This window comes from Macrotis lagotis, chromosome X (assembly GCF_037893015.1).
Source record: "Macrotis lagotis isolate mMagLag1 chromosome X, bilby.v1.9.chrom.fasta, whole genome shotgun sequence".
Lineage (NCBI taxonomy): Eukaryota > Metazoa > Chordata > Mammalia > Peramelemorphia > Peramelidae > Macrotis > Macrotis lagotis.
Window position 1 is genome coordinate 29,652,469 of NC_133666.1, and position 12,958 is coordinate 29,665,426.

At 40.9% G+C, this 12,958-nt stretch overlaps 1 protein-coding gene across 4 annotated transcripts in view; it reads left to right on the forward strand.

Annotated features, from left to right (window-relative positions):
• The window catches only part of CCDC160 (coiled-coil domain containing 160), a 116,586-nt gene that overhangs the window by 8,502 nt on the left and 95,126 nt on the right, over positions 1-12,958 (forward strand). The window contains exon 4 of one of the 4 annotated variants that reach the window (XM_074201406.1): positions 1,496-4,529. The exons of 2 other annotated variants lie outside the window; for them this stretch is intronic. In XM_074201406.1, the coding sequence (XP_074057507.1) occupies positions 1,496-2,404 (909 nt within the window). In that variant the 3' untranslated portion in view covers positions 2,405-4,529. Of the gene's footprint in view, positions 1-1,411; positions 4,530-12,958 lie in introns of those variants that run through there. One more of the 4 variants, XM_074201405.1, reaches the window with a different exon arrangement.

Genomic DNA, 12,958 nt, shown 5'->3' on the forward strand with positions numbered 1-12,958 from the left:
TTTATCTAAAAAGATGTAACCATTTTATGGGAAATACCCCCAATAGTCTTTTTACTTTTTACTTGGTTCTATTTTATGGGATTATAGAAGGCCAGAGCTGGGAGGGATCTTAGAGTTCATTGTAGTCGAACCTCATCATTTCATTTTACAAACCATTTTAGAATTTATTGTTACATTTTATTTTTGACCACACACTTCCCAACAAACTCCTTTACAAAGTAATACCACCCCCCCCAAGTCACCCACAGATTATCAATTGTTAAGAGAAAGGAGGGTTGTATCTTTGGACTCTTGACAGTATGATACTAACATTGACTGTTGTATTTGACTTGTGTTTTGCTGCTTCTCTGTGTAGACTTTATGCACATTGTTGTAGTCATTGTGTATATTGTTCTTTTTGCCTTTGCTTTCCTCTCTCTACTTCTGTTCATACAAGCTTTCCATGTTTCTCTGGATTCTTCATATCCTCTGAATCACAGACTCGAAGCGTTGCAAGGGACCTTTGGAAGCAACCATCTAATCTAGCCCTAAATAAATCTCCCATCTGACATGTACCTGACAATTGGTCAGGCCTGGGGGGGGGGAGGGACCCCCTACCTCCTACTACCTCCTGAGATAGCCTGCTTAGCCATCTTTCCTCTTCCATCCATGTCCCACAATTTGTTCAGCCAGGCCTCAGTGTCCGGGCATGGATTTTGTTATCACAAATAATGCTGCTCTGAGCATTTTTGTACATATGGCCCTTTTCTTTTTCTTGCTGTCACAAGTAACCTCCTTGGAATATAGCTCCAGCACTGGAATCTGTAGGTCAAAAGGCTCTGAATTCTTTAGTGATTTTTCTTGCATAATTCCACATTGTTTTCCAGAATGATTCCATCATTTCACAGCTCCACCCTTCAGGAATTAGGATACCTCTCTTCCCCCCAGCCTCTCCAACAATGATTTCCCCCCTCTTTTAGCATCTTTCCTAGCTGGTCCAGAGAGGAAAAGTGACTTCTTCAGGGTCTCCTCACTCACTGAACCTGATACTAGAACCCCAAGTCTTCCCACTCCCTGGTAGGGTTACCAACATTATAGCCCTTTAAAAAAAGCTATATTAGGACACTTGGGTAAAAGTGTCACCCCTTTTTTTCACCCCTCTCCCCCCACTCCCCCTACCCCCGATTTAGTTTGTCCCAGTTCAGATAATGGCCTAACCAAAATTCTAAAACCAGCAAAAAATCAAAACTCCTCGCTCACCCTAGGGCTAATCCAGTAGAATCCAAGAAGCCTTTATTCATTTAGAGCCAAGGAGAAAATCCTGGGCAAGCTGGTCAGTTACCAGTGGGTTGGCAACCCTCCTCCCAGGCCAGCCCTCTTTGCTCCAGGCTGTCATTGTAAGGATGTTCCTTGATCTTATTTTGTTTTTCAGGAACAGGCAGAAGGTAGCGTAGAAATGGAGACTAATGGAAAGCACTGGGTGGAGAAGTTGTTTATGCCTTATTTTACTCCCCAGGATTTTTTTAAGCAAGCTAATCAGCCTGAACCTTTTTCTCAACAACTGGCTTTCGACCAAGCAAAGGGAGTGGAAGAAATGTATAATTTGGCAATTAAAAAGTTCCAAGAAGAAAAGAAATTTAAGAGGAAAGAATTCATTTCCCCGCTAATTGAACCAGAATCTGAACCCAAGTTAACTGAGAGAAAGATAAACATTTCAAAGAAGCAACCCGAGAGGAATTCTGCCTGCTGGGATGCAGCCGATTTGAATGTTGGAACCGAAGAAAGCCCCAAGAGAACAGAAGGTCATTGTATTTGGAATGCAAAGGAATTAGCAGCTTTGCGACTAGAGGCACAGAAAAAGCACGCGGAAGGCCTGACTCAAAAACTTCAGCTGGCCTTTCTGAACAACGAGCTGGAAGAGCTCAACGCCAAATGCAGAAAGATCCAGGCCGACTTGGAGAAGGCCCAGCGAGAACTCCTGCAGTCCAAACGCGAAATCGGCTGCAAGACCCTCGGGCTGCAAGCCGCTCAGAGGGACAGCTTAAGAAAAGATCGAGAACTTCGAGCCCTAAAGAACGCCATCTCGCAGAAATCCAGCAACATGAAGAATTTAAGCCAGGCCCTCCTCCAAGCCAAGCAACTGATCCAGAAGCTCGACCTGGAAAACAAAGAGCTGAAAGAGGTGGTGCAAACGTTGAAGCAGCAAATTGAGGCTGGCAATGCCGCCCTGAGGGAAAAGGTGAAATTGCATTATAAAGTAGCAATCCACCAAATTCAGAGAGAGTTAGAGGTTGTCAAGAATGAGCTGAGAAACGAGAAGTTCCTCCATGCCAGAAATAACAAGGCCCTAGAGCTCCTTAGGAAACACTTTTCTTCTTTACCAGTGTCAAGCGGGCTTGACAGTTTCAAAATAGATTATCTTTAAAGCTTCACAAAACCAGGATTGCCTTTCCCTGACAAAATGACCGAAACCCATTACCTTGGTGTTTGTTGTGTATCTCTTTAAAATCTGGAAATAAGTGGGTGTAAAAGTTTGTAATTTTCAGTTTTAGTTTAGCCCAATTTCCATGCAGCATAAAGATGTTAACTCAGCAAAGCTTTGGTTTCATCTCTTTTTTTCTAGAGATTATCTTCTAGAATACAGTCTCTTGCAGCAGCAGACTGAATTATGTTTCTCAAAATTTTCTAAGGGACGCTTTGCAAACACAAACAAGAAAATCCCAAATAATCAGGCAAAATAACCCATAAGGATGATAGTAGAGGCCACCATCCTCTTTTGTAATCTGCCTTTTGTTAAAAGGAAAAAAGCCTGTGTGCTCTGACTTTTAATGAGGTACCGCCAACATGGTCCATTGTATTTAAACCTGAGTTCTGTAGCCCTTTGGGATGTTGTCTTCATTCACCTTGTGTCATTTTACATATTCTTTTGGTTATCCTTTTTTCACTGCATCATTTCAGGCAAATCTAACCACATTTCTTGCTATTCTTCATATTGGTCATCCTTACAGCACAATAATATTCCATTCCATTCATAAACCACAATTGACTCAGCCATGCCCAAGTTGTTTGGCATATAGTTTATTTCGAACCTTTTGCTAATCCAAATAGTGCTGCTGTAAATATTTTAATAGTTGGGCATTTTCTTCTTGTTACTAACCTCCTTAGAGTATAAATCTCTAGTGGGTCTTCTGAGTCAAAGATGGCATAAGTAGTTTTTGTAACTTCTATAATTTCATATTACTTCCCCAAACAGTGGGATCAGTCCATAGTTCCAACAGCAGTGAATGATGTGTGTCTGTTTCCCTGGAGCCTCACCAACCGTAAGGCAGATTTTCCTTACTTTTTTGTTTAACCATCTTTGTCAATTAGGGATCTTGAACACTTTCAGATGGTTATTTATATTTGTTTCTTATTTCAAAATCTTCCTGTTCCTGTTCTTTCACCACTTATCTATTGGAAAATGACTCTTATTCTTACAAATTTCTGCCAATTCCCTATAGATTTGGGATGTCAGACTTAGGAGACGTTTAAGGTAAGATTTTTTTAGTCCATCTTTTCTTCTTTTTATTCCAGGTCTACTTTCTAATTCACCCATAGGCTTCAGTCATTCAACAAATGCATTACTCATAGATTGTAAGTCATTTAAGAGCTATTGAGCTATCCAAGAGTAGAATGGTCTGCCTTCTGGGGGGAGGTGACAAGTTTGTAGCACGTTAAAGTTGAAAAAAAAATCACTTCCCACATCCATCTGAGCCCCACAATAGTTCTGTTACTGGTATTGTTATCCTCATTTTAGGGTTGAGGAAACTGAGGCTCAGGTTACCCACAAGGTCACACAGCTAGTGGATTTCCTGGTAAGATCTGAACTTCCGTCAGCATTTTTTATTCTACCCCAAAGTAGTAGATTCTCCCCCATTAGAACATAAAATCAAAAGTGAATGGGGGGGTGGCTAGGTGGGGCAGTGGATAAAGCACCAGCCCTGGAGTCAGGAGTACCTGGGTTCAAATCCAGTCTTAGACACTTAATAATTACCTAGCTGTGTGGCCTTGGGTAAGCCACTTAACTCCATTTGCCTTGCAAAAACCTAAAAAAAAGTGAATGGTTAGTTATGGGGGTGTCCAGGTAGGGGTTGGACTAGATGACCTCTTGTAGCTCCTTTTCAGCTCTGAGATCCTGTGGGTTAATATTTACTGAAGAACAGTATGGGATCTCTCTAGTAATGTGGAGATCCCACTCATGCAAATACATGGCCTCCTCTATGCTTCACAGAAAAGAATTGCATGCTACAGACTTTGGAGGGAGCAGTTTCAATAAAGGGGTGGGAGGTCAACAGCCAGAATGCAAGGAGCTGAGAAGTGAGTAAGTGGTGAGACAGGGGAAGCAATGAATGTTGGTGTTTCCTCCCCTGTTTACCAGTGAAAAGACATAAGTTTATATCCTCAGGGTTTGATGGAATCTAGTGAAGGATTTAAGGATAAGGGAGCTCCAGAGAAGATATCCTTCAGAAAGGAGAAAGACAGACAGAGAACAAGGGGAGAGGGAAACAGAGAGAGGGAAAGGAGGGGGGTGGAAGGAGAGGCAGAGGGAGAGAGAGGGGAAGGAGACAGAGGGGAAGGAAAGGAGAGGAAAAGGAAGAGAGGCAGGGGGAGGGAGACAGAGACAAAGAGGAAGATGACTGAGAAAGAGACAGACAGAGAGAGAGAGACAGACTGAATGATCAAGGTTCAAAGGCTCAGAGGAGCTGGGAGGGGAGGTAACTTCAAGGGGGACAGGCAGGGGCATTGCCTTGGCAAGAACGGTCCCTTGAAATTGTTGCTTTTAAACAGCTCAGAGAAAGCATCTCTCTACCTCCCCACCTTTGGTATCTCTTTCATTAACCTTTAGTTTTTTCTGTCCAAAATTTACATATACGTTAGTGACCATTGCTGGGGTTATTCTGCTTTTGTTCACAAGGGTTTTCTGTACTTCCTCAGTTGGCCAGCAGGGGCTGTAATTCCATCACTCCAGGATACTTGAAATTACTTATACCTTAATCATGACGGCTGTTTGGAAGAGGGGTGGTCGAGGGTTGGACTAGATGGGCCCAAACGACCCTTTACATGTCCCAGGTTTTTCTGTTGAGATATGTTAGGTATCACAGCAGAGTCCCAGGATGGTAGAAAGGACCTGAGGTAAAATCTAGCCCAAGGCTAGCATAGTGTTCTTAAGAAATGTAGGTTAAAATGATTTAAATTTTCTTAAGGCAGAAAGTGAGATCTAGGTGGGTAATACAATAGCAAATTGGCACCTTAATTTTGTCAGTGGATTCCATTTGAATACTTGGTAGAGCCTTGGTGAACAACTAAATTCAGTAAGCACTTAAAACTTGGTGCCACCATTGCCTTTAAAGAAAAACCTACTGAATGCAAGGTTGTGCAATGAATGGCACAAACAGGCACGGAGGGCAACAAGAATCGTGACGGTGAGTTATGAACAACACACAATGCATTTACGGCACTTCTGCCAAGCTCCATGCTGGCTGGGGGTGGGTTCCCTAGTCCTTTGCCACAAGAGCAGATAATACCAAGTTGGCAACAGACTGTCTGTCATATGAAGCCAGCCTATCTAAGTTTGTAAAGAAACACAGCGCCAGAAAATTGGCCAAGAGGTGATCATTTCTAATTTTAATTTTTTAGCCATAGCAGCTCAGGAAAGCCTGGAGCATAGAGGGGTTGGAATGTGCATAGGTGGAGAGGTGCTATACACATTGGGACATCCTGTATACTTGAGGTATTGAAATAATTCATTTTTTACCTCTATTCCCTGGAGGATGGGAAGAAATTTGGTACTTATGTTGAGCTCCCAACCCCTCCATGTCTCCTTATTCTGCATAAACTTTGTCCATGCCTTCCTCTCTTTCTAAAGGATCATTCAATCAGTCAGCAATTTACTCATTAGCTGGAAGTCTTCAGATTTCTTCCTTTCCAACACCAATACCAACTGACAACACATTTGAAATTATAGCATGAAAATTACTACTAAAGTAATTGGAAAAAGTGCTGTTCATAAGGTTTCCTTCTGCCTTCCAATAACCTTCATCTCAGAAAGGTTTTGGATTAGCTAGAAAGTCTTGATTTCCCATCTACTTCTTAATGGGAGGAGGGAGATTTGCAAAGTTATCTGAAGCAATAGATCTTTCTATAAAAAATGCTATCACTTCAGCAGCTAATTCCATGCTGGAAGGGTGGACACAATGAAGAGGAACTACCAACACAATCTTCTGCCAATACTGCCCCAGCTAACAGGTAGGAATGAATGGTTCTAAGAGCATATAGAACTCCATGTCCTCGTGAATGTCATTCCACTGTTCTTTATTGCCATAGTTCTGGGCATGTCCCTCAAGGATGGACCTTTCTCTTGGAATCAATGTTAAGAGAGATATTTACTTGCCTTAGTTTCACTTGCTCTTTCATGAGGTTATGATGTAAAGTGTTAGTGTGACAAGGAAGATATACCAGTATTCAAATTTCCTTTTCTTTATGAGCATTATTATGATGTAGTCAACTCTCACATTTACTAATCACTCTAGCCTATGTATAACACATTTCTAATTCTCAGCTTAGCTTCCTCTGCTACCCAGAATTCAGTTGTTCAACAGTATTTTCAAAGTACCTACCATGTGGGGGCAGCTAGGTGGCACAGTGGATAAAGCACCGGCCCTGGAGTCAGGAGTACCTGGGTTCAAATCCGGTCTCAGACACTTAATAATTACCTAGCTGTATGGCCTTGGGCAAGCCACTTAACCCCATTTGCCTTGCAAAAGCCTAAAAAAAGTACCTACCATGTACCAGGGACTGCTAGGTAGAGGTTGCAAAGACAAAAATGAAACATTCCCTGCCCTCAAAAAGCTTAGGTTAGACAAAGTATATATTATGTTAGACAACAGATAAATATTTATAGAGTAATTTTGGTAGTAGAGGTATTAACAACCCTGGGGAAGGAAATCAAGAAACCCATTTTGTAAAAGGTGAGAGTTAAAACTGAATTTTGAAGGGAACTTGGGATTCCAAGAGGCAGAGGTGAGTAGAAGGATCATTCCAGGTATGGACAACCCTTGCATCCAGTATGCAAAGTACTTTAGTCCCAGCAACCTTAAAAGCAAGCATTATCTATCTCCATTTTTCAGATGAGCAAATGGCTCCGAGAGAGAAAGTGATTGATTTGCTCAAGGAGCAGCAAGTAGAACCCAGGTGTCCTTAGTTTAAGACCAGTGCTCGGGCCATTATTGTATTAAAATAGACACATTTAAATATTAAGCAAATTTCTTCAAAGATCTGTGATTTCAGAGGATCATAGACTTACAGCAGGAAAGGACTTTGGAAGCTATGAGTCCCAGTCTCATTTTATAGATGAAGAAAATGAGGCTAAGAAAGGTGAAGTCCAGAATCACAGAGCTAAGTATCTGAGGTAGACTTTGAACTGAGGTCTTTCTGACTCCGTGTTTAGAGTAGATCCACTAGATTACCCATTGGTGTGTGTATTCCCTTTATCAGAGCAGATTATCATGCTTTTATACCCTATATGGTCCTGGAGACTTGATATGGCCAGTTTGCCATAGATCAGTTTGCTGATGAGCTTCTCTGAATTTAGCTTAGGTTGGTCCTTGAATGACAACGATATAATATGTCACCAGGTTCATACTCAAACCTTGATAGTTTAGGCTGCTAGGTGGCACAGTAAATAAGAGTTGTGGGCCTGGGACAGCTAGGTGGTGCAGTGTACAGAACCAGCCCTGGAGTCAGGAGGACTTGAGTTCAAATCTAGCCTCAGACACTTAATACTTTGCTGTGTGACTTTAGATAAGTCACACAACCCCATTGCCTTGCAACAACAACAAAAAAGTTATGGACCTGGATTCAGGAAGACCTGAATTAAAATCCAGCTTCAGCTACTTACTAGCTGTGTGACCTTGGGTCAGTCACGTGACCTCTTCCTGCCTGTTTCCTCAACTGTAAAATGTGGTTATTGTGAGGATAAAATGAGATGATATTTGCAAAAGCACTATATGAATTGTAGTTAATACTATTCATTACTATATATAGCCTTTGCAAACCAGAGTCACCTCAGTACTATGATGGGGAATTGAGTAGAGAACAGAGCAGAATCGTGGCACACCTAACATATAATGTAATGTCCATTTCTCTCATTCTCTGTTAAAGGAAAATATAGTGGGGGCTAAGATTGATTTGGATTTAGAGAACTTAGGTTCAAATTTCTAGTTCTGCTAATTACCAATTATACAGCAGGATAACCTTGGATAAGTTAATGTCTCTTGGCCTCAGTTTTCTTCTCTGGTAAATGAGAAGATTGTATTAAATAATCTCTAATGTCCCTCCCAACTCTAAATCTATGATTCTTCACTTTAAAAGGGAGAAATTTAAGCCCACTCTCCCCTCTGCCCCCAATGAGAGATGAAAATAATTTCTGGACAGTTAGGAGTTAACTGCTCGGCATATCAATTCTGGACTGTCTACTTTTAAGAATTGTTAATAAATGTTTGTTGTTTTTCTCTAGGCCATTGGGAAAATTATTCAAATTTGGAGTCAGTGACTATAACCAATGTCATGTAAGCTAATATTTCGGTCTGACAGTCAAAGAAATTACTTTGTCTTCAACTGAATTCTGTTTATAACAAAAGTGTAATGAAGCAGTGCAGTGGACCTTGGGAAAAATACTGCCAGGTTCTTATCTTCTTCCTTCATTCTACTGCCATCTAGGGGAAGGGGGTGGTAAAGGAGGAAGTCTACTTCTGGTCTCAGAGTGGGCTTAACCCTCATCTGTTGGCCTCCTAGGAGCAGCTACAACAAAGGGATTGGAATGTTCCAGTTAAGAATGGGCCTCTTGCTTGTTCTTTCTCAACCTTCCCACCCTCCTACCCCCAATAGACCTCCATAATAGAGGGGAAAGGAGGAGAAAGGAGGGAAAAGACAATTTCTGGATGTGTTGAAATGAATACACCTAATTTTGACATCTCTTTGTTCAAACCCCATTCAATTTAATTCACCAAGCTTTAAGTGCCTACTATCTGCAAGACACTAGGGATCCAAAGATATTTTTAAAAAACTCAATTCCTACTCTCAATAAATTTGATTCTGCTGGGAGTGGGAAGAGCAACATTACATAGATGGAGACAAAATATACAGAAAATTACTTTGTTCAGGGGAGGGTACCAGCCACTGGTGGTGGTGGGGAAAGCATTCAGGAAAGATCCTTTGTAGGAACAACCCCTCCCACCTCTTACTAGCTGTGTGACTTTGGGCAAGTCACTTAACTCTCAAACCTCAGTTTCTTGATCTGTACCACTTACATTCTAATAGATTAGTAAGCTTCTTGAGGGGAGAAAATGTTTCACTTTTTGTATCTCCAGCACTTAGCACAGTGCTTTTCACATAGTAGGTGTGTATTCAGCATTAACATGATTTGATTTGAAATAATTTCCTTGCCACACAAGGTTATATTCATGGGAATCAATTATTAGTGATCTTGTTTGTCCCCCCCAAAACTCTATCATGCTATAGAGGCCACCTTGGGTTCTGGAAGGCTATGCCTAGGGAAGCTAGAAATGTTTGGAGTTAGAAAAACTGTTGTCCAAGGACCAGCCTAGCCAAAGTCAGCTTCTTCACAAGAGGATGAATCTTTCAGCCATGGCAATTCACTGAGTTAGGCTAGGTCTGTGGTTAGCATCAGGGCAGGAAGCCCTCATCTGTCCAGAAGGGCAGATCCTCCAAGAGGCCAAGGCTTTCCTCATTCAATCCTTGTAAAAGATGAAAGAAGCAAGCACTATCCCTATTTTATAGATGAATAGAGGCTCAGAGAAGGTACCTACCCTAGGTAACATACATGCACATGTATTGAGGTAGCTAGTCCATCTAACAGGCTATCAGTAGACTGAAGAGTCAGAGGAAGACCTGAGTTCAAATTCAGATTTAGACACTAGCTGTGTGAGCTTGGGCAAGTCAGATAACTCCTGCCTGCTTCAGTTTCCCCATTTGTAGAATGGGGACAACAATAGTACTTATCTCTCAAGGTTCTTGTGAAGATAAATGAGATTATATTTATAATGTGCTTTGCAAACCTTAAAGTGCTCTATAGATGCTACCTATTAGCTATCTCTGTTGTCATATGCATAAACATATATGGCACATTCTCAGTCATGAATGTCTAGGTGTCTGGTCCATTAGTGATAGGAAGTAGACAAGAGAGTGAGTTGGGTTGAGAATCAGAACACTCACCTTTTCATTTAGAGCTATTACCTAACTACTTTGGGCAAATCACTTAATCTTCCCAGGTCTCAGTTTCTTTCTCTGTAAAATGGGAATAATATTGTAGTGGAATGAACACTGACTGGTTTTGGAGTCCAGCAAACCTAGACTCATATCCTGCCTCAAAAACTTACTGGTAATGTAACTACAGACAAATCACTTAGTCTCTCTGAGTTTTCCCATCCAGAAAATGGGGTGCAGGGTGCAGGGTAATAATGCCTACTTTATAGGTTCGTTCTGAGGATCCAGTGATAGAATATTTAGCTATAGGCAGCTAGGTGGCACATCAGACCTGGAGTCAAGAAAACCTGAATTCAAATCTAGGACAGTGGATAAAGCATCAACCTTGGGGTCAGGAGAGCCTGAGTGTAAATCTGGCCTCAGACATTTAAGAATTGCCTAGCTGTGTGACCTTGGGCAAGTTACTTAACCCCATTGCCTTAAATAAATAAAAAAAATTAAAAAAGGTTTAGTGTGCCTACTTAGTAAAAAAAAAAGCAGGCTATTGAGTCTATACTGACCATTTGAATTTAATTTTGTATCTCTAATACTCTTTCCCTACTCACTCCCATTGTGGGCAAAGTAATGGGTTTCTTTCCACTCCTGCCCCAACTCCCTTTTACTTCTCATAGAACTGGAAGATGAATGGTTTTGACCATAGAAACTCATGAAGGTGATTGTTCTGTCAAGGTATGTGAAGGGTTGCAATTTGCATTAATGGAGGAAGGTTCAATTTACCAAAGAAATTTCAAATTCTGCAAATATTTTAGTTTTGGGGGCCTATGAAATATCCCCCTGCTTTATAAGCTCCAGAAAAGTATGGGCTTTGTCTTAATTGTCTTCTCTCCCCTCAGGTCTCTGAACCTACTAGGCACTTAATAAATATCTACTAAATTGAATCAATGTGTTTCTCATCCTACTCATGCACTGAGAGCTTATTATACCAGAAACATTTGAAAATGAAGAGGAATTTGAAATTAAGTAGAAAGCTTTGGAAAGTTGCATGCATAAACCCTGTTCTTGCTGTGACAACTTGTCTGATTTGGTTCACTAGAGGATAAAGATATTTAATCCATTCCTTGTGGCAATGCCTTTTGTCCTCTCTCCTGCCTCATATGTCAATTTCATTTTTATGCCAACAAACCAGCCGGTTTTTGTATAAATTTGTTCTCTAGGATGTCTCTTTTCTTGGCTTATACAGTCCCCCCCCCCTTTTTATTCTTCATCTTTCCTAGGATACCGAGAAAATATTTTTCAGTGTTTAGAATTAGTTGAAATCAAAACTTTTCCTATATCTTACATTCCTGTAGATGTTGTCTTTCTTGTCCAGTAAACAATTTTGAGACAGGGATCTTTTAGTTCATTTAATTTACTGAATATGTGTGCATGGCAAGTAGGGGAGGATGACTTTGTCAAACCTACACTTTGGAAAAATCACTTTGGCAGTTGAGTGAAGGATGAGCTAGAATCAGGGAGACAAAATGAGATATGAAAAACAAACAGGAAGCTATTTTAAGAGTCGGGGGAGGCGGGCAGCGTGCCCTACAGATGTACAAAGGGAGAATCACCAGGACTTGGGAAAAGATTGACTATGAGTGAATAAAGAATGGAGGAGGACGGGGCGGGCTGGGTGGTATAGTGGATAAAACACCAGCCCTGGAGTCAGGAATACCTGAGTTCAAATCCGGTCTCAGACACTTAATAAATAATTACCTAGCTGTGTGGCCTTGGGCAAGCCACTTAATCCCGGTTTGCCTTGCAAAAAACCTAAAAAAAAAAAAAGAATGGAGGAGCACACCAAGATGGCGAGACTGTCTGGGTAACTGGTGGTACCCTGGATAGTAATGGAGAAACTGGAAAATGAGGAGATTTTGGGAGGAAATAATGAATTCAATTTTGGACATGTTCATCATGGAGGAAACATATCTATATATCTGTATCTATATATAGATATGTATATATATAGGTGTGTGTAAATATGTATACATATACATGTAACTATAATATATATATATATATACACACATATATTCTATAGACATTAGTGAGCTGTTGAAAGTTTTTGAGCAAGGGATATCCTATGTGAACTTCAACCCTCAAGGATCTATAATTTCACTGGTATGCTGATACAGATCATGAACCTCAACCAGCTTAGGAGATATTCTTTGAAGGTTGTTCTGGCTGGAAAATCCATCACCTCACATCCCACCTGATGAATTTCTCTGAATCTAGCCAACACATACTCATTCTGTCACCCAGCTTGAAACTGAAACCTTTCCAGTAGGGAAAACAGACACAGTAATAATGCACTGTTGCTGGAATTCTAAATTGGTCCAGTCATTCTAGAAATCAATCTGGGACTAGGCCAGAAAGTTAGCAAAATGTGTATGTCTTTTGACCCAGTGAATGATACTACTGAGCCTATCCCCCAAAGTTAAGATTTTTTCTTTTTTTTTTAAGGATTTTGCAAGGCAATGGGGTTAAGTGGCTTGCCCAAGGTCACACAGCTTGTGTCTGAGGTCGCATTTGAACCCAGGTACTCCTGACTCCAGGGCCAGTGCTTTATCCACTGCACCACCTAGCCTCCCCCCTATCCCCCAAAGTAAGAAGAAAAGGATCTATTTATCTATAAATATTTATAGCAGTTCCATTATAGTTGCCAAAAATTGGACACTAA